General features: G+C 39.7%; 1 protein-coding gene across 1 annotated transcript; it reads left to right on the top strand.

Moving 5' to 3' along the window:
• Positions 1 to 331: 331 nt before the first annotated feature.
• On the top strand, positions 332 to 21,518 carry LOC139727804 (NLR family CARD domain-containing protein 4-like). Its single transcript, XM_071638776.1, has 4 exons — positions 332 to 481; positions 12,779 to 13,095; positions 15,401 to 15,693; positions 19,903 to 21,518. The coding sequence occupies exons 2-4, from the start codon at positions 13,001 to 13,003 to the stop codon at positions 21,516 to 21,518; spliced, it is 2,004 nt and encodes a 667-aa protein (XP_071494877.1). The 5' UTR covers positions 332 to 481; positions 12,779 to 13,000.
• Positions 21,519 to 22,436: the final 918 nt, after the last annotated feature.

The following is a 22,436-nucleotide window of genomic DNA, read 5'->3' as shown; positions in this document are numbered from 1 at the left end:
GGCAAGCTCCCCCCCTCCCCCCAGGGCTGCGCCGGTCCGGTTATGGGCTTGTAATCGTGGTGGTGGTGACTATCGCCAATCATCCTCCCACTCCTCAGTATGGATTTACGCCGTTGACACAAACACACACACAGATATTATGAACAACTCCAATCCTAAATCGCTATGCCGCGACTCGGTAGAAGCCAAGAGAAAGGTGGAAAAATATTTTCTTTTTAAAGACTCCATAGAAAAACTTGCCGCGGTCACTGTGAGATAGCTACATTCAGATTAATCGCGGTTAGCTGCGTTGCCGGAATTGCCGTGTGTTTTGTACATCGTGCTGCGCTGTCTGCTCCTGTGCAACGCAGTTATCGCCGAGCGAGTAGCTACGATCGAGATTATTCTGGGAAGGATATAAGTGACAAAATGGTGAAAATTCCATTTCTACTGGACTTGAGTCTCACTCAGATGCCAGTATTTAGGTTACTGAATAACTAGGGTGAGTTTGTGCATGTTTGGAGGTCATTTGACAAACAGGTGCGAAAGTACACTAGCGCCGCTATACCTGTTATACCTTTACTTTTGTTCTACAGAAGCCATGTGGACTGAAACCAAGGGTTAGAGCTTGGGGATGTCTTTATTTTCAGGGTTGGAGGAAAACTGCCAATCAAATTCAATATTGTATGTTTCCATTTGTTGCAATAGATGGAGGGGGGCGGTGGGGGGGGGGGGGGGCTGATTGACCCTTTTCCAAAAAAATTTCCAAATAGTCCCCAGAAAAATGACTTCGTTCAACCCACCCCGCAGAAAAGGTTTGACTGCATGGGGTGATCGGTTGGACCCTCTGCTCTGGAACACCCCTAGGTAGTATGTGATTCAAAATTGTGGTACAGTACTCTCCGCGTAATCGGGTATCGCAGTAAACGGGTACTCCGTTTGATTGGGTAGTAATTTCAAAATCAGTTCCAATGCACATTAAAATTACCTGATAATCGGGTTGCCTCTCCGCATAAATGGGTAAAAAATTTTCTTCTAATCTAATTTCTACCCACATATTATCGCAGATATAACACTTCAAGAAATCATGAATGTCAAAATTTTAACGGCTAATTGCATTCTCTGTTTAATTTGCAAAGAAGACCTATCATTTGGGGAGTGATTAAACATGAAAACACATGTGCCAGTACCAACTTGCCACACGTAAACGAACATTACACATGTAGGTGGCACTCACAGTTGCTTAGACAGACATGAGTTGAACAAACTTGCGCGCCTCCCTTGCTCCGCAACAAAATTCATAATACGAGATGTTTGCAACGAAAATCAGGCCATGCACCAGCTCCAAAATTTTGCTTTAATTTCCCCAGTCACTTCTCGAAAAGTAACCCGACGTTCTACGTGACTAATGCACGCAAAGAGACGTGTTCATTTCGGAAAACGCATACGTGTTAGCGAAGCGAGGAGTCCATAGTCAAACGACAGAGTTTTCTGAAGACACATTGTCCATAAAAAGAGTGTAAATTATTGCTCGTAACTGAGCAAGTGTAAGGTATGATTAAAGGGGAAGTCCGGACGATTATCAGCCGTTTCGTGTGTAAAGAACAATATTTCATGAACCTATTACCCTTTTCCCGACGAGAAAAGACCATCAGATACATTTACTATGATTTTTTTTTTAAAATAAGGTAATTCTTCATGTTCGAATCCGTCGCGAGCTGCCCTTCGTACTATCTGTCCCAGGATGCATTGCGCGTGACGTATCGGGCGCAGTTTCCTCAGCTGAGAGCACCGCGAGCGAAGCCCAGCTACGCATCGATCTCCCATTGCACTGCTGACTGCGGGCGGTATCTGCATGTGTGCCTTGTCGGCGCTACTGCAGGAGACCGTACACCGATTTAGGAGTGCTGTTGCCAAACGCTGTATTCCTTTATTCAAATAATCTTCGTTATATATCTATATAAGATCTTCAAAGATTAATGTAAAATAGTTGCAATGCTATAACATTTTCGTTTAAATTGAAATATGTATGTATTATAATACTGCCGTACTTATTAGTGTCCACCCCATCACTTACAATGCATTAGCTGTTGTCGGGCTGTGCAGGCATACATTTACGTCTGCTGCTGCCAAGTGCTATCACAATCCGCGATCGTTTTTTCGACTTCTGAGTGTGAACAATCTGAAATCAGTCTGTCAATGTCAGAATTATTGCCTCTTTTGTTGTCCGAGACTGTTGAAAAGTGTGTCTGACGGTGATAAAATACGACAGTATACATGTAACTTGAACCGAGGAAGAAACGCCAGCGCCAGCTTGGTACCGCCGCCGCGCCGCGCCGGTAACTACGACCAGCAGCCCAATACACACAGCGTAATCGGGCTGCGTGTTGTAGCATTCAGGATCATGTAAAGGTAGTATCGTGGATAGATATCAATTTAAAATCGAAATATTTCTTCAATTTGAAGACTTACTAGTAAAGTTGAAGTATTGACAACACCCTAACACTTGACACATCGGCATTTTTTTAATGAAGCAATAGATCATGCCGCGTGCATCCGCTGTGTGGTCAGAGACTGTTGAGCGGTACGCTACTACCGCTTGCTTGGCCCGTATCACCGTTGCTCAAGCAGGGCTCCCCCGAGCCAGCTGACGCTCCAAGCAAAAAGCAATGTGAGGATGAAACGTCACGCTGTCACGTGATCTTTCTCGCCGGCGTACAGAAATCGAACGGTTACGATTCAAAATTAGTGATGCTAAAAAATCGATTGTGGCGAGTTGGGAGGGTCTTTTTCAATGAAACTTAGTCATTATGGTCCTTTATTTATGTAGATTTTGGTTAATTTTTTTCAAAATCGTCCGGACTTCTCCTTTAATGTGTCGTACGTGTACAAGCACGCGTGTTAAGCATACAGTGTAGATGTTTGGTGCACTGTACAATGCATGTGCATACACATTGTGTGTGTCAATTGTGAACGAGACGTGTTCTTCTGTTAATCGGGTAAGAAACGCTCTGCTCGAGCCTACCCGATTATGCGGAGAGTACTGTATCAATAAAATTGTACAGGCCACTTTAGTTGCGACAAGACCTTATTCTTCGAGGAAGAGTCTGCGCGCACTAAGACTACTACACCTACCACTCGCACTGACTACAGGCGCCAATGCAAGTGGTGCGTGTAGTAGTCTTAGCGCACAAAGACTTTTTCCGCGACAAACATGGGTTTTTGCCTGCAAACTAACTTTTCACGCTATGTTGTTTGCTGTTGTTATTTGAATTTATCTGGCGTTTATCATTCCTCAAGGAATATTTACACCAAATCAATATTCATAAAATCACTTTAAATTTTTCAAATTCTACTCTATATTATTTTCATTTTATTGATAAATAATTCAAAATAATACATTATATCAAAATGAAATCTCCCTCACTGGCCTCGGTTCGAGCTGCCCAATCGACGATCGTATTTTCTGGCCAGCCCGGCTCGGTACCTTGAGCAGACTTCTCAGCAAGGAGGGGTCGTGATTGGCTGTCCGCCTGCCTAGGCCACTCCAATACACGAGAGGGGCTCGACCGATGCTCGTAATTAATCGGGAGTATTCAACGCGAATTTTATCACAAATTTACATTAATTAAAAAACAAAACAACGCTAAGATATAGAGCAAACATCTGGGCTGTGTGCAATGTGCAGAATGATTAAATCAAACATATACTAGTACTATATCTAACAAAATTTTGTGTTATAGTGAATCTTCTTGTCCTCTGGACATACTGAACGAAAGCACGCATATGCTCTAAGTTAGTACTTCCTACAAACTGCAAAATATGGCGCACATCAGTGATATCTATTTCTGCTGATAACATACTTCTTTCTATTATATACTTTGGAGATTCACATAAAAAATGGGTGATTGTTTCAAACATTTGTGGACAGTTCGGACAAATTCCATTTTCATGCATATTCAATCTAAACAAATCATAATTTAAAGAGATATTTCCCATTCTCAATTTATGCATAATAGATTGTTCTTTCCAGTTGCCTACCGAACATTGAAAAGATTTCTTAACTGTTTTTTGTATCAACTTCAGTGGAGATTCTGCTTCTTCCCATCGTTTCTGCCATTTTTCCATAAAATACTCTCTAGGCAAATGTTTACATTCTGCCATATTCAGACCATTTTCGATATCAATAACATTTCGACGTAAAGCAGCTTTTGCCTCTCTGTCCGCAACCTCATTTCCATTAATTCCACAATGACTAGGTATCCATTCAAAATTTACATTTATTCCTCTATATTTCAATTCCGTACATCTTATAATAATTTCACTTACAAAACATTCCGGCTTATTTGAATTAATAGCCTGTAAAGCACTTAATGAATCACAAAAAATTACCACTCCAGCATACAGATTCGAGACTTGTTCTAACCAGATCAGAGACGTAATAATGGCAATCAATTCCGCTCTGTACACAGACGTAAAGTCTTGTATGCGTTTTCCTTGTGCATACTTCCAATGAGAAACATAGAAAGCTGCGGACACTTTGCAAGTTTTAGGGCACTTTGAGCCATCGGTGTATATATGAACATAATTTTGCCATTTCCTGTCTATCAATTCAAGAGCGATTTGCTGCTGATGTAGAACATGATCACACTTGGACAGCATCATGTCTGAACTTAACTCCGTGGACACTGCTGGCATCTGCCAGTGCCAAAATAGTAGTTGAAAAGGTTGTACTTTTTTCCATATATTGGGGAAACAATAGGTCTTCACATTTCATGATTCCTTCACCAAATGGGGTGTTGGGATTTCCACTTTCGTAGAAATTAAATTGCCAGCATTTTTTGATATCCCGTAGTAAGGGGTGGTTTGGAACAGTGTCAATATGCTTACGGAATTGGGCAGTGAACATTTGTCTTCGTAGATCTAGTGGTAATTCAACTGATTCTACTTGCAGGGTTGTCAGGGAGGTGCATGTACTGGCTCCTAGACAGATTTTTAGAGCTTGATACTGTACTGAATTGAGAATATTTTTTACATACGATGATGCAGAATCATATGCTTCACAAGCATAATCCATCAAAGAACGAATTATTGCTCTATATACAGACGATAAATCACTTGAGCCTCTAATCCATCTCACATGAGTTAAACTCTTCAAAATATTGATTTTTCGTTTGCATCTGGATGCCACTTCTTGTATATGGGCTCTCCAATTTAACCTCTTATCGAAAATAACTCCTAAATATTTATGTTCATCCTTTGTCGTTAAAATTTCTCGCCCTATCTTGAGGGATAAAATAGCCTCCTTAGGCGTGTGAGAGAACAGCATAGGTGTGGTTTTTGTGTGAGAGATTTTAGGTCCCCATGATGAAAACCACCCATCCAAGGACCGGAGGTGTTCAAATGTTGTTCTAGAGCGGTACTCATTATCTTAATGTCCTTTCCCGACTGCCAGACTACACAATCATCAGCATACAGCAGAGTGTGAATGTCGGTCCTGAGCGGAATGTCAGACATCATAACATTGAATAACAATGGGCTCAATGTGCTCCCTTGCGGAAGCCCATTCGGTAGTTTCATTGTTTTGGATAATTCATGTCCCACATGAACTTGAAAGGTACGATTCAATAAGAATGCTCTTAGAAATAAGTACATATTTCCACATACACCAAGTTTCGATAACTCTATAAGAAGAGTTTTATTCAAGACAGAATCAAATGCTTTCTCTAAGTCAATAAAAACTGCCAGGGTCTTGGCGTTCACTTTCAGATGTTTCTGAATTTCATTTTCCAGATTAACTATGTTATCCACACACGTTCGGTTTTTCCGAAAACCTTGTTGTACTGGGATCAAAATATTATGTTTTTCTATGTACATACTCAAACGTTCTTTCACCATCCCTTCCATGATTTTCATAAAACATGAGCTCTATGAGAGCTATCGGTCGATATGATGTTAGTTTATCTGACACCTTGTTTGGCTTTAAAATGGGTATCAATATGGAGTGCAGCAGGGACTCAGGTATGTCCCCTGTTACCCATATCTTGTTATATATTCGTAACAGTACTGATTTTGATGATTCAGGTAAATGCTGATATACTTCGTATCCTCCCCTGTCTTCTCCTGGGGAGACCTTTTCCTGGATTTTAGATACATGTCCAACTCCGTCATATGAAAAGATTCATTTAGGACGGACAACATTGAAGTATTTTCAGAATATTTCACTACTTCAAACTCTGCATTTATGTTATCAGATGTTTCTTCCTGTCCACATGATCTATAATATTCTCCCAAATAATCTGCTTTCTTCCTATCTTCCACAATGGGAAGGCCATTCACCTTTAAAGTTGGGATGGTTGGTATAGCTGTGGAAGGGGTTCCGTTGAGGTTTTTTACCGTTTTCAAGATCTGAGATACTGAAGTGAAACGATTAAGACTGAGTTGAAAAGATAACCAATAATTTCTTTTTGCTTGTCTTATAGTTCTCTGAGCGTAAGACTTTTTCAAATGATAGTCTTCTTGCAATTTTTTAGTCCAATGTTTAGATAACTTATTTCTAATTCTGTTACGCTCCCTTATGATTGTGGAGCACTCTTTTGTCCACCATGGAACTGGTTTGCGTTTGCCCTTTGATTTGATTGGACTTACGTCTTCTAAGATTTGTGTCAAACATCGCATGAATTTACTATGCAGGTCTGATGTGGACATTTCCTCACACTTTTTCTGAAATGTGCGCCAATTTATATTTTTCGTTGACCATTTTCTTCCCACTTCATTTTGTTCAGTGCGGGATTTCAGTGTACTTCCTAAAAATAACTTTGTACCAATTACAACATGGTCACTCCTGTGTTTTACTGGCATGACTTCCCAGATGCATTTGGTAGCCATTTCAGGTGACACAATAGTCAAATCCAAACATGACATTTTTCCTGAGGACGGGTCCTTTCTAGTACTCATTAAAACAACCAAATTTGTGTTTAACAAAAACTCTTCAATATATTATTCTTCCATTGATATCTGTTTTTACACTGCCCCATAAAGTGTTGTGGGAGTTAAAGTCCCCAACAATAATTACTTTCTTGGGGTTTGTTACGTACGTCATTAATGCATTCATGGTTTCCATGCTGATCTTTTTGCATGGGTTATAGTAGTTAACTATCGAGATTTCTGAATTTTCTATATACAGCTTGATCGTCTGCATTTCTACATCATTTTCATCTGTCAAATAATAAAATATAATGAGTTATGTATATAAAAAGCAACGCCTCCTCCACACTGGTTTGTACGATTTTTCGAAAGGCATACAAATTCGGAATTTGAAAAGACTGGTTTTGTGCAAACCATGTTTCTTGTACACATATGACGTGGACTTGTTTCATGACATTCAGACTCTAAATATGCTATTAAATCCCCTCCATGTGAGTGCATTCCCTGTGCATTCCACTGGAGGATGAATAAACTTGTTATCACACAATGTGCCTTCAGAGACATGGTAAGAATTGCTGAGCTATGGTTGTTATTATGGTGCGCAATTCTGATTCCGACTTATCTTTAATAAAAGTCTGAATCATCTGAATCATAAAACCGATTATATCTTCGCTTGAAGCTGACATGAAAAAAAATTGAGTGCCATTCGGTGGGTTCCTCGTTCTTTCGTACTGAGTGGTGGGCTTCTGGCTCAGGCTGTCTAGGGATGGTTGTGTCCTTTGCCTGTTGAATGCCGGCGCCACGGTTTTGTTCAGTTACATCAACCTGCTTATTCTGGTTGGGAGGAACAGGTGCACTTGTCGATTTGTTTACCTCGTTCTTCTTTGTGACTGCTTGTGTCGTATTACGACGACTATCTTTACCTAATTGATTTTGTTGGCTGTGTGTAATTTGGGTCTTTTTTTCTTTTTCCTGCCACTGACGGGCAGCTTGGGCGTAGGAAAAGTTATTCACTACTTTGATTTTCTGAATTTCCTGAGCCTTTTTAGCCATTTTACAACCATTGTATGCCGCGGAATGTTTTCCGCCACAATCCACACATGTTGGGTCGTCTTTCTGTTGGCACTGGTCGAATGTATGCATCTCCCCACATCTGACGCATCTTTGTTTAGCTCGGCAGTTTTTGATAGTGTGGCCGAATCTCTGACAATGAAGGCATCTGACCACGGGGGGAATGTACTGCTTCACGGAAAATTTTTGGAAACAAAGGGTTACTTCTTCTGGTAATTCTGCCTTTTCGAATGCTAGAATGACACTGCGCGTCGGGGTGGGTGCTTCTTTGTCACTCTTTTCTTCTTTGCTTTGATTATGTTTCTTATGATTTCGCATGATTCGCTTTGCATGCGATACCTTCTGTTTCTTTAATTCCGTTTGAATCTCAATATCCGACATTTCTATCGGCACCCCAGAAATGACACCCTTCACGTTGAGTCCCTCCTCCCGAGCTTTCACATGTACATTGCCTATTGACTGAATTTCCAGAAGTTTTTGACGTTGCTTTTGGTTTGTACACTTTACCATAATGCCATCTTTGGTTGGCTTGAGAAACTCTGGGGGTGAACCACAACATTTCTGAATGTCACGAGCAACCGTTATTAGGTTGATGTTCTTCAAGGATTTGCGTGTGTCAATCGGTGAAATGTACACCTTCAAGTCGGGAAATGTAGAATTTTCATGTTCTCCGTCTGATGAAGATTCTACCATAGTTGATAGTTCTTCAATATCTACACTTTCTTCATGCACCTTGCACTTTTTTTTAGCCTGTTTCTTAGGCTTAACTACACGAAAGTCCAGATCAACAGAGGTTTCTTCCTCCATGCCCTCTGTGGTGCCCGCATCAGAATCCTGGTGGGAGTCCAAGGGGGCAGAGGAGGCCGTATAGGCGGCCATATCGGTGCCCCCTTTCAGAAGGCGGGAAATTGAAATTTAGCCCTCACCCTCGGGTTACTGGTGCAAGTGTGCAAAGAACAACAAAATAGCCCAGAGTTTGCTTACCTTAACGTAAACTGCCTTTTCGAAGCTCCGTGTTTCTGCTCTATACTATGTGACCGAATTCCGAAATATATATCCGAATAATTTAAGTAAATTTCAGAAATATTCTCCACTTCTCTTCACTTCTCTCCACTCCACTCCGCGCGCGCGACTAAAAGAGTGACTAAAAGAGGGCTAAGCTGGGGTCGGTGTAGTGTAGTTTCCAGACGTTTTTATTTCGTCTTTATTTCTCCGAGTTGAAGCAAGCCGAGTGAGAGCACATACCCAGTGATTGTAACGCCCGAACCGTTTTTTTTTTTTTTTTTTTTTTGTGGCAATCACTGAGTAAGCGCCCTCATTCGGCTTAGTGCAATACAGCGGGCTTCTGCACAATACACAAGCTGCAACTCAGAGAAATATATACGAAATAAAAACAGCTAGAAATTAAGACTAGGATCGGTAACGCTTGTCGCTATTGGGGCACTGAAAATGACAAACTTGTCACAGTTTTTGCATTTATTTTACGAAGAATTCATCGAAACGCCTTAAACTATATATGTGCATGTCGCTAGAGATGTCAGCAATACAATGAGATACATTATAAGGTATAATATTGTGCATGGTTACCATGGTAACCGGATGCCTACAGGTGATTGGTAACCCCCAAAAATATCTTAAAGTTAGACAGGTTTGTTTCGTTTGCCTTTTGTGCACATCACCCGTTGTAGATCTGATCTTAAAGTAGTATCTACCTCTACACTGTAAAATTAGCCTGGATAAATGGGAAAAGACGCCCAAGATTTTTCCCTCATTCTCTCCTTATAGAATTTTCATTACTGTAGTTTTGATACAAATTTACATATCATGATATATTTTACAATAGCTAACGAACACAAAAGTACGCTTTATTCTTTGATGGATAATCCAGCGCACGTGTATATTCCTTCTCTAGAAAGGAATTTATCGGCATTCTTGAATAAACTTCCTTTAAGAACATAAACAATCAATAATTGCTTTCCTCTGCTCTTTTCCAGGATTGTTTTGAATAACCATCGCTCTGTAAATACTCAAAAGAGCTAACAATAGGGGAAATCCCGTGGGAATGTGGACATGGCACTAAAATTTAAAGTTTATCATATTGCAAAAAAAATTACTCATTATGTATTACCAATATATTGAAGTTAAAGAAACTCAAAGAATTATATCAATCGGTCAAATATTTCTTTTTTTCTTAGTTGGTTCGGCACTTTACTCGTTTTCAAAGCAGCATAATGCATACCCTTGGTAAGCTTGCCCAACATAACAATTTACGGAATTCATGTTCAAAAAAAGAATGAACTTGCGTTTAGATCAGATGATCAGAATATTCCATCAGTTTATAATTTAGCAGTCATCCATTTCATTGTTTTGTATTGAATGCAGTAACAGCCTATTTCCTTTTATATTGCAAAATACCATTCTTGCTTTCAGGTGGATGTGCTGGCAAGCACCATTTAGATAAGGATCATATGAATAATCATCGCATCACATAGATGCTAATATCTCAGTGAATTTACAAACCAAAATGCCTGTTCGAGTGGTACAAATGACCTTTTTCTGCTCATGCGCAAAGTGGAATTACGAACTGGTCTGTTTGTCAATCAGTCGTGAAGAAATACACTCGAGTTATCACTCCACACAAAGATAGGATTTTAATTTTTGAAAGATTGTAAGCTTTTTTGTAAACTTGTACATAGGGTTTGATACTTTTATGTTACATGTATGTTTTAGAAAGACTTTCAACATTTTTCATCTTTACACTCTGAAACTTACAATGTACTTATACACATAAATCATTTGGGTATATTTCAAAAATATTCAAGGTCTACCATATAGAGGAGTGAAGCTCTTATTAGTCTTAAACACATTCTTCTTCAATTGGGTTTATTAGTAAAACATTGGTTTAACATTTATTCATTTTACTATTTACAAAAATAAGCATCTCTCAAAATATTCAACACAAGATTCAGTGCCATCCGAACAGTTGTATGTCATCAATTTGTGTCACCCTGTGTTAGTGGACATAATGTAACGTGAGTTACCGTAACGCGAGTTACCGATATAAAGGCTCCCTACATTTTACCAGGTCATTGTTACTCAACTTTGATAGTGTTAATTTATGAGTCCTAACCCACTATCAATTCAAGGTAGGAAAACTTTTATCAAGATTGTCTAGTATGAGGAGACTTTCAAAAAAGAGGCCCTCATAAAATTGACCATGTCCTTTTTGTGTATGAACGCGAGTTGCCAAAATTAAATGATTCAAGAATCCCAACATGTTTGTTCTTTATTTTTATTTTTGTATTCATTTAGTTGGTGTATGTCTACTTAACTCATGATGAAAAAAGTAACTTGTAGATCCTACCAATTACAAAGATATCGGCACATTGTCCCATAGATGTACCCATTATTTGTAACGCGAGTTACCGTGGAATTGCCCATAGAATATTGGGTTTGCTCTCTGTATTCACCTATATTTTTAGGGAAATTTGTGTCCATACATTATTAAAAACTATATACATTTGCCTATACTCTGAAGTCATAATATTTGTGTTGAAAGTACGACGGATGCAACTTCTTCATGCATTTTACTATTCGAAAATGATATCTTTCTTTCAATGGCCGTTTATTATGCCTTTGCTTACAAATTTTGCTGTAACTTGAGAATGCTTCAAAATATGCTTCACATATATGTCGTACACTTTATGCAGAAGGAAGGACATGCTTATTGAGCTTTTTGAAATTATGGGCTTTAGCTTTTGAGTTATTGACAACTGAATTCTGATTGGATAATACTGGTTGCCATGGCAACAGGAAATTTTTTTTTGTAACGATAATCAATATTTTTTTAATTGCATCCATAAGATAAAAAAAAAATCAAAGTTTGCAGCAGTAGGAGGCATTTTGGGGGTTACCAGTCACCTTTAGTCATCCGGTTACCATGGTAATCATGAACAATATTATAACTTACAATGAATCCCAATGTATGGATGACATCTCTAGCAACATGTACATATATAGTTTTATGCAGTTTTGATGAATTCTTCATGAAATAAATGCAAAAACTGTGTATCCCCAATAGCGACAAGCGTTACCAACCCTAGTCTTAATTTCTAGCCTCTTTTTTTTTTTTTGGTCTTTATTTCTCTGAGTTGCAGCTCGTGTATTATGCAGAAGCCCGCAGTATTGCACTAAGCGGAGTGAGGGCACATACCCAGTGATTGCGATTCGGTCGTCACAATCACTGGGTATGCGCTCTCACTCGGCTTGCTTGAACTCTTGAAATAAAGACGAAATTAAAACGGCTAGAAACTACACTACACCGACCCCAGCTTGGCGTGAAAAGTCAGTTTGCAGACAAAACCCTTGTTTGTCGAAGAAAAAGTTTATGTGCGCTAAGACTACTACACGCAGCACTGGCATTGGCGCCTGCAGCAGTGCTAGTGGTGCGTGTAATAGTCTTGGCGTGCGCAGACTCTTTTACGTTTGTTCCAACAATTCATAATGAAAAGTGGCCAGTAAAATTCTACTGACACCACAATTTGGAACCACATACTACCTGGGGATGTCCATAGAGGTCCCATCTACCACCCTGTCTGGTCAAACCTTTTCTGCGGGGTGGGTTGAACGAACTCCTTAATTAATCTATGTTATTGCTACTAAAATGCAGATACAAAGCAAATGCCTAATCATTTAATAAGAATATCTCCTCTTTGACATTGTGGAGACAGATACCCCGCACAAATATGAATTCAACTAGTCAATGACAAATTAAACAGAGTTGTATCTTTCGTCTTTCCAGATCATAGATTAAAAGCTTAGTGCGGTGTGGGAAGTAGTGTCCGGTAAGGTGTGATGATCAGCTCATCCATAAACCGGTCCTAGCCACGCCCTTCTTCCGGCTTATTTTGGCTCACCACGTGGGACTGCCCAAAACTCTGGACCTGCTCCATCTGTCTCGTCTTCATGCGATCTGGGCATCATTATCTGGGTGACCCATTTTGTCAGCATATTACAAGCAATCATGTCTGAAAAACGTGCGCTGACACCTGAGAGGGAACAAAAGCCGGCCGAGGCTGCAAGGCATGTCGAGCCTCAACCCCAGTCTGATGAGAAGAGGTAAGTCATGCAATTGCCAAAGCGGGATATTTCATTCAGATAGGAACGTCTTATGGAAATCGTGACATGCATATGATGATAACTCTCAATGTTAATGCCTCGGGAGTGGATAAAAGTTTAGTGAAGTGTCCTTAAAGAATAACAAATGAGGAATAGCTAAAGTAACATCAAGTTAAGTTGGGTAGTAATAACTTCACTATTTCACTTCACTTAATCAATAAAAGTGGTTTTGAATAGAGTTTCACAATTTTCTTTTCTTTTTTTTGGTGGGACTAATTCATTGCACAGCTAGCACAGCTTGGTAAAATAAAGCGCTCGAATAGACCCTTTACTTTGGGACCACTTTTCCAGAGTATGTGTTTTCTTAGATATAAATAGGTTATTAAAGTCCTTTTGAATTAAGTTATGCATCACTTTAAAGGTTAAAGAAGAAATCACCCAAAAATCAATAAAATTCTAAAGAAAAGAAATCCCTACAGAATGATACAGAAATAACACAAACACACACACACACACACACACACACACACAAATGGATAGGAAATAAGGAAGGTACGACTTTTTTCCCCATTTCCCATTTTTGGGGAAAATATTTCTTGACCAGTCCTTATGAATATTCAAATGAGCGAGCTGACGGTGTAGCACCCTGCCAATTTTTTGGTATTTGTTTAATATGAAATTCGGAAAAATTTATTATTTTTAGCTAATAGAAGCAAAAGCATGTTCTCGTACCAAGATACACATGTATATCAAAGTTAACATTTGTTCTTTTTTCTATTTTGGGTGGCTTGAAGAGAAGTTTTATAGTTATACAGCTGGAACGTGTAAAGGGTCTCTGAGAAATGAAACTGGGACACCAAGGGGTTGTCGGAAATAAGTGTAATCAATTGCAAATAATTGCAAATTGCAATCGATTCCGTTGCGAGGAAGATGCAATCAACTGCAAATCAATTGCAGCACGCAACTGACTGCAAGCTTGTTCAAATTGCTCTGTCCGAGATAAAAAAGAATCAAAGGAAAAAAAATAGGGTTCGCGATTTCGTGTTACTTTTGTGATGCACGGTCACACATTATTTTGTGCAGAGGGGGGAAATGATTTATGAGAAGAAACAAGGCAAGTGCCAAATTGTGTCTCGCCCATTCGCGTACAAGAAATTAATATTTTTCTAACTCCAAGAAGTTCATTGACCAGCCTATGACCTTTGACCTTGTGGTGACCTTCACGTCCCCAAGGGACATCTACCATCCAAGTTTGGTCACAAAGGGACAAAGGGATCAAAAGTTATGAGCCATAATCAAAACGCGCCACAAAAACTTAACGTTTGGCCCTAAAAGTATGTTGACCCCTGTCTGTGACAGTCTTGCAAGTAAACTTTCACGTATGACCTCAAATGACCTTTGACCTTATCATGTGGCCTCTTACGGCACCATAACACGAAGGTACCCCCAGTGCATCCATCACCCAAGTTTGATTACCATTGTAGCAACATGCGTCGAGTTACGTGTGATAAGAGACTCTTGCAAGTAAACTTTAACGTACGACCTCAAATGACCTTTGACCTTATCCTGAACCTCCAACAGCACCATATCATGAAGGTACCCCCGGTGCATCTGTGAACCAAGTTTGGTTGTAATCCAAGCATCGTATGTGAAGTTATTTGTCAAAAGAGAGTCTTGCAGGTAAACTCTAACATCGAAAAAGAGAGTCTTGCACGTACTTTTAATATATGACCTCAAAATGACCTTTGACATCATCACATGACCTCCGACAACACCATTTAACATAAAGATACCCCTAGTGCTTCTATCACCCAAGTGTGGCTGCCATTGCTTCAACAGTTGCCAAGTTATGCATCATACGAGAGTCTTGCAGGTAAACTTTAACATTTGTGACGGACGGACGACGGACGGATGACGGACGGACGCCATTTGGATCCCTTAGTCTGACTCTCGCCTTCACCTCTGGTGGGCGAGACAAAAAAAAAAATCTATCATAGCGCACCTTCACCCACCTGCATTAGTAGTATTGCTTTCGTTCAATAATCCTTTTATACATCTGACCATTTATCCGAATGTCAGAGCCTTGATGTTCCAAGTTAATCGTCGGCAACCAGGAATAACCTGATGGGAGAGTCGCTGCCGAAAAGTTAGCTGACAAGTTCTAATCCCAATCCCCCCCCCCCCATGTTTGCTAAAAATGTTGATCAGCAGTTGTGATGGTACAAAATGGATGCATTGTACAGTGTGCAGAGAGCTTCAATTGATTAAAAAAAACCCATAAATGTCATTGCACAATTTATTGCAGGAGGGCTGCGGAACAGTCAAGTGATATCGACTCTTATCTGAGAGCTGTTGCCGGTAATATCACTGACAATGAAGTCATCGAGGATCTTGGGAGAGAACTGGGGTTCTCAAGGGGAGATATCCAGAATTTCATACGAACTAATTACCGTGACCATGAAATAACAAGCTATGGTACTTTCTGCATGCTTCGCAAGTGGAGTGAGAGAGTGAGTCAGTCGTCACTTCGATCGGACCTGAAAGAAGCTCTGAAGAGAGCCGAGGAACGACGGACTGCTAGGGCACATCTGCAATCCGGTGAGTCATCACACTGTTTTACCCATTAAAAGACTAGAAAAGATAAAAGTATACATCTGCAGAATATCGTTAGGAAATGAGATGTCAGGTGATCTTTCTGGAAAGAGCGACTCAGAAGACAGGCATCATATCATCAAGACAATAGTCCTCAGTATAGTTGCCTTTTGGCCGTTGGAGAACAAATGCTTCATTCAACCTTGTTAATAATAAGTCTGGTCGTAGTTTTACTTTGCGCATGAGCAGAAAAAGGTCATTGGTACCAAAACGCATGATGGTTTTTAAATTCAAGGAGATAAGTATGTTCTGTGATATAATGATTATTCATACAATCCTTGTACATGATACATGACATTACATCCACTGACTGAAAACTTGGTAATTGGCAATACGAATATAAACATGCCTCAATGCATTCAATACAAAACAAAGAGATGGATGCTTCCCCCGAGGGTTGTTTGACAGACCATTCTGGTCACTAGGGGGTATTTCACCAACGCTTGTCAGCGCCGACAACTGTCGGCGCTGACCAATTTCAGCAAAATCCTTGGTTTTGAATGGATGAGATGCTCTGGTTACTGACTGTTACTATGGTGATTTAAGTTGTCAGCGCCGACACACGTTGATGAAACACCCCCTGGTCTCGCTATGAATTATCATTTTTCGTTGAACACAAATTCCATAAATTGTTACGCCGGGCAAACTTCCCTGTACGCATTATGTTGCTTTAAATATGAGTGTAGTGCCTAACCCACTAAGAAAATAGAAAGGTCATTTGTACCAACGTGCACACAAGCTAATTACGAACTGGCCAATAATTGGAACCTTTAATTGTTTTGCGTCTGAGGAGCACAAAATGAATACCATGGACAAATGATTCACATCAAGGCATTTGATAGATAACCAAAATTCTTATCATTCCTCCCCCCCCCCCCCCCAACACACGCAAAGTGTCTATGGGGTGGGGGGTATCATGGAATCACTCTGAGGTCGGATGGTCGGAAGGTCGGTCTTGCACTCTGTTGCATAACTATTGTCTTGTAGATCGAACAGTTTTACTCCCTGTTTATTTTTTTCTCCTTTTGTTTGAGTGATTGACCTAGAATTTGGCATGTGTGACCAGAAATAAGTTGAGCAAGACACCTTTTTTTATCAGTATCGAATAATACTCAAATTCAATTCATGAAATTCTTCCGTCGAGATATTTCCATTGCAACTGATTGACAAATTGCCCTACATCGACGTAAATAAGCACTGAATTGATCAGTGTTTTAGGATTGATCAGGAGGTCGTAGGTTCAAATCCTGGTCGAGTATGTACGCCCATAATATTTTATCATATCATAGCTACTACTAAAACACTGATCAATTCAGTGCTTATTTACGTCGATGTAGGGCAATAGACCAGTTCGTAATTCCACTTTGCGCATGAGCAGAAAAAGGTCATTTGTACCAACAGGCATTTTGGTTTATCAATTCACTGACATAAGTATCTGTGATGTGATGATTATTCATGTGATCCTTGTCTAAATAGTGCTTGCTAGCACATCCACCTGATAGCAAGCCTGGTATTTGGCAATATCAAAAGGAAAAGGTTGTCATTGCATTCCATTCGAAATAATGAATTAGATGCCTGCTAAAGTGTCAAATGGTATGACGGACTATTCTGGTCACCTGTTCTAAACACAAGTTCATGCTTTGTTTGAACACGAATTCCATAAATTGGTATGTCGGGCAACTTATGCATTATACTGCTTTAAAATGAGTGAAGTGCCTAACCAACTGAGAAAAAAGAAAGGTCATTTGCACAAAGCTAATTACGAACTGGCTTATTTGTCAATCAGTTGCAATAGGCGTTTTCACATCAGCCCGATGTTTCCAAATAGCGCGCTATTTTCTGACTTGGGAAATTAACCCGAACACGAAATAGCGCACTATTTGATAATGTGAACACAAATTAGCGCGCTAATTGTATCGCTCTGATCGAGAAAATTTCTCGAGTCCAACTCGGGAAATTTCTGAAATAGCGGGATAGTAGCGTGGTATTTGATAATAGGCGTTTTCACATCAGCCCGATGTTTCGAAATAGCGCGCTATTTTGCTGACTATTTTCTGCGAAAAATATCTCGAGCCTGGATTTTTATCGGGCTGATGTGAAAACGCCTAATGTGAAAACGACTCGAGAAATTAGCGCGATGCATCTCATCATGCCTAGCGTGTGTGACCCGATCGATCGAGGCAAACTGCACACAAATCATGAGGAATTTTTGAGAGGGTACACACATTACTGATGCTGTTTGCACATACTCAGCTGTCGAATTAGCTCGAAACAAATTCGGGCTAATTCTCTTCGGGCTGATGTGAATAAGAAATGAAATAGCGCTCTAATTCGCAATCGCGCAAAATATCTCGAGCTTGGATTTTTATCGTGCTGATGTGAAAACGCCTAGTGAAAACATCTCGACGGAAGAATTTAATGAATTTGAATAATTGCGCAGTACCAGCTGCTCGCTATAAGGATTAGAACCAACACTTGCTGTCGGGCGAACTAGTGGAGATGACGCCTGTCCGGTGATCATGGGTTCGTAGGTTCAAATCCTGCTCGAGTATGTACGCCCATGATTCTTTATCATGGCTACTACTAAAGCACTGATCAATTCAGTGCTTATTTACGTCGATGTAGGGCAATTTGTCAATCAGTTGCAATCGAGTAGTACTGCTCTCACAGTTTCAAAGCAATTCAATGTTCAATTCCATTGAATGTTGAATAATGTGCCACCATGGTAGCAGCATTTTATTATGAAAATCATGCGAAAGTTTTATGGATTTAGCTAACTCTCTCATTTCATAAACATTTGACTTGAGATGGAGCACATTCAGTAATATGACTGAAATTGTGCAAAAGCACATCTTTTGTCAATGTTGAACAACACTTTTTCATGGCAAAAAGCATTTGTGACCGTGCACCACAAAACAAACAAAAAGTCGCACCCCTTGATTTTAAGCGAGGACTAAAAAAAAAGTTAAATGATTCAACTATGTCAATCTTGAGTTTCTAATAATTTCTGAGAGAGCTATGTTTCTTCTACATTACTCTTCAGTTTAGTATCTTAACATGAATGGGAAAGTGTTTTGTTAGCAATTTTTCTACAACCCTTTTTGGGGAAGAGTAGAATGATCAGGTGTGGTTTAGAAGCCGCTTTTCATGTCTTGAAGTCCTTTGCACACTCTTCACTCTCAAGTCTAATAACTTTTGAAGGGATAATGCTACTGCTTTGAAAGTTAGCATTAATCATGGGCAGAATGTGCTAATAGAATATGCTCAATTTCAACTTAATCTAATAATCCCTTCATTGTTGTTGCTGCAGTGGTTTTCATCCTGTGTTTTGTCCCTTTCATGGCACAGTTAGCACGGCTTGGTAAAGATTAAGCGTTTGAGTAGACTGTGTACTTCAGAGCCTCTTTTCTCAGTTCACACTTTTCTAGAGTGTGTGATTTCTTTTCAGTATTTAGGTAGGTTAGGGGAGTCCATTTGAATTGAGTTATACATCATTTTAAAGCTTAGAGTCTGCTCTTTTATATATAATCTGCCCTTAATTAAAAATCCATGTCTGACGATTTTTTGTTTGTTTTGTGGTGCAGGGTCACTTTTTTTTCAAAAAAAAAAGCGTACAAACGATTTTTCGATTGAGTTAACTCCACCAGTTTTGAACATTTGACTTGAATTTCGGCACTTGTGACAGCTATAGTATATAGATATGCAAATTTGATCTTTCGTCACTGTCTAATAAAATGTCGCCATGAAACATTAGTTTTAGTTGATCATCATTAAGGGATATTAGGAATCGGAAGCTTTCTTACTTTTTGAGAATTTGACCTGAAAGATGGAATATGTGACCAAAATGGCCAAAATGAGCAAAACCTTTCCGTCGTCAACGGGAACAATATATATTTCCGTGATGAGAACATTTTTGTCAATTAAAGTATGCAAAAACGATTCCTTTGGATTACGCCAACTCCCTTAGTTTTAAAGGGTTATTAATCACATTCAATGATAGTTTAACATTGAATATAATATTATGACGATCAAGCCCTTCGTGAGGTTAAAAGGCGATGATATCGATTAGGAAAATGCATTTCCAAGTCAGTTTCCATGGACGCATTTTATATAATTTCGTGTTTGTTTGTTTGTTTGTTTTTGATATTGCATTAGCCAGTATTTCAGAGGGAAAATCCACATGCCTTACACCTGACGAAGTTCTGCAATTGAAAAAAGAACTGCTAAGGTATTATCAGCGCATGTATAGCGCCGTGCGCACTTCTCCACTTTCTGTCGAATCATCAATGAGTCTAGACGACATTTATACGAATCTGGCGATGTTCTCTAAAGGTATGAAGGGTGAAAAAACAGACATGAAGTACGATGATTTCATTAAGCACTTGGAGAACATTTGCGCTAATAAAGAGTCGAAAAACTGTATTGTACTATTTGGAGAGGCTGGCGTTGGCAAGACAACTTTTCTTGCTAAACTCACTCTGGGCTGGGCTTCGGGGAAATGCCTGGAGGCAATTGATCTCCTTTTCCTAATTCCTCTGAAGGAAATCGAGGAAAACACATCCTTTGGAGATATCATCATGGGCAAAATATCTGATGAAGTGGAATTTGATGGGCCAAGAGTAGAAGAATACATTCGGAAGAACCAAAGAAAAGTGTTGATTCTCTGTGATGGTCTTGACGAATACAGCAAAGACATGGATGGAAATGCCTTAAAAGATGATATTATTGCTGTGTTAACGGGCAATAAGTACAAATGCTCCCCAGTTGTTGTCACCACTCGACCGTGGAGAGCTAAGGAAATTAAATCCAATACCGAATTGGAAAAGCGATATAAATTTGTTGAAATTGAGGGCTTCAAGAAAGAAGATGTAAATTCTTACATTGCTAAATACTTCCCCGACAACAAGGAAGCTAAAGACGGTCTCATCAGGTTAATGACAGACAAAGACAGTCTTGTGGCAGAGAATATGGCTCCTTTTCCAATCTTCTGCAGCATGCTTTGTTTCATTTGGCAGAATGAAGGGAGCCGCAGGGTAATTCAAGGACTCGAAACATTCGCTCAACTCTTCGAAGAATTAATTCAGCATCTGAATGATCATTATGCTGGAAAGGAGAAAAGCCAGAAGAAGCAGGCAGAAAAGTTAAAGCAAGGCAGAGACAGTTTACAGCAGTTCGGCAAAGATGCGTTGTATTGCCTCCTTAAGAACAAGCTTGTGTTTGGGGAGGAGGACTTGACGACAAGCCCAAATGACCTAAAAACCGTCTGTGAAATTGGAGTGCTTACAAGAGAGGAGCGGTTTGTTCGCAGAAGAGAAAACAGGAGAAGGACGGAGATTGTAGTCGAATATCAAATTCCCCACAAGTTATTCCTGGAGTACCTGGCAGGGGTGCATCTGGCATGGCTGTATGGAAGCAACAGGGAAGAGTTCAACCGAATAAATAGCGAGGTGATGGAGGAATACGAATCGTTTGAATATCTGCTTTACTTCACCGTTGCACAAAATAAGGAAGTCGGAAGGGATGTCATCGCAGCCTTGTGCCAGATGCATGATGGAGATCTTATGCAATATGATGATTGGGAATATAATTTCCTCGTTGATGTCGCATTTGAATGCCACGAAAAGGATGCTGTGGAGCCTATGATTCCTCTCCTGAAACAAGTGTCGGAGCTACGTATTGCCAGGGGACACGCAGGTCATGGATGGATCTTCGTGTGTAAGGCATGTGACTACCTGGTAATTATCCGTCCTCTCCTACAGGTCATTTCATAGATTTTTTTTTTTTATGAGCATTACCGATGCATTACTGATGCGCTAGGTATGCAGTATTTAGGTAGTACTTCTTGATATTTTGACCACAATGTCTATTATCACACGATATTGCACATTTCCAGAAAGGGGCCGCCTTACGTCGCTGTGTGCCTAGGTGAATTCGGATATCATCAGGAGATCCACAGTTATGGCATTCAAATTGCCATACCTATAGTAATGTTAACAAAAACTGTACAACTCTTAATACCCTGATGCTCTCATTTCCTTTTGGCGTCATTATGTTTATGTTTGATAGCTTGATACTGAACACATTATTATACGCAAATATATCTGGAAGAATTATAATGCATTTTGCTTCCTTGCTTCCATTAAAAGGCAGCACAGCGTTCAGATCACTCTCGAGTGACAAGCATGGATGGTAGCCTCGAATCTGTCACTCAGGCTCCTGGTCGAGGCATGAACTTACTCTCCAACCTCACATCATTGTACTTGCGAGATGCCAGGCTGGATGATGACTTCTTTACTTTCTTTGCTTTATTGGCCCCACGATTAAAGGTAAGGTATTTTGCCATAATAATCTTACTCAATGTATTATCTAATTCGTCCTTTGCCCTTGTCAGTGTCAGTTATTTTGTTTTATGTACATGTATTAGCATTTGAAATACGTTTACCATAAGTACTGAAACATTATTATTTTTTGTGTGATTGAAGATGTCCGTATCCCCAGACAACACCCATTCATTGCGATGTACTTGAAAGCCTTCTGTAGAAGCGATATAAATCAAATTGATCAAGGGTAAAGGACAGGATGTCGTTTGCTTTTTGTAACCTAGCCATTTTTTTTTTTGAAACCTAGACATTCGGTAATTAATTCAACCACCTCCATGTTTTAAGATAAAATGCCTTGTTGACAATGGA

Source organism: Diadema antillarum, unplaced genomic scaffold (genome assembly GCF_040938485.1).
Source record: "Diadema antillarum isolate AM-2024a unplaced genomic scaffold, OU_Dant_1.0 seq00000152_RagTag, whole genome shotgun sequence".
Lineage (NCBI taxonomy): Eukaryota > Metazoa > Echinodermata > Echinoidea > Diadematoida > Diadematidae > Diadema > Diadema antillarum.
The sequence above is the reverse complement of the archived record's forward strand: the minus strand, read 5'-3'. Positions and strand labels throughout refer to the sequence as shown.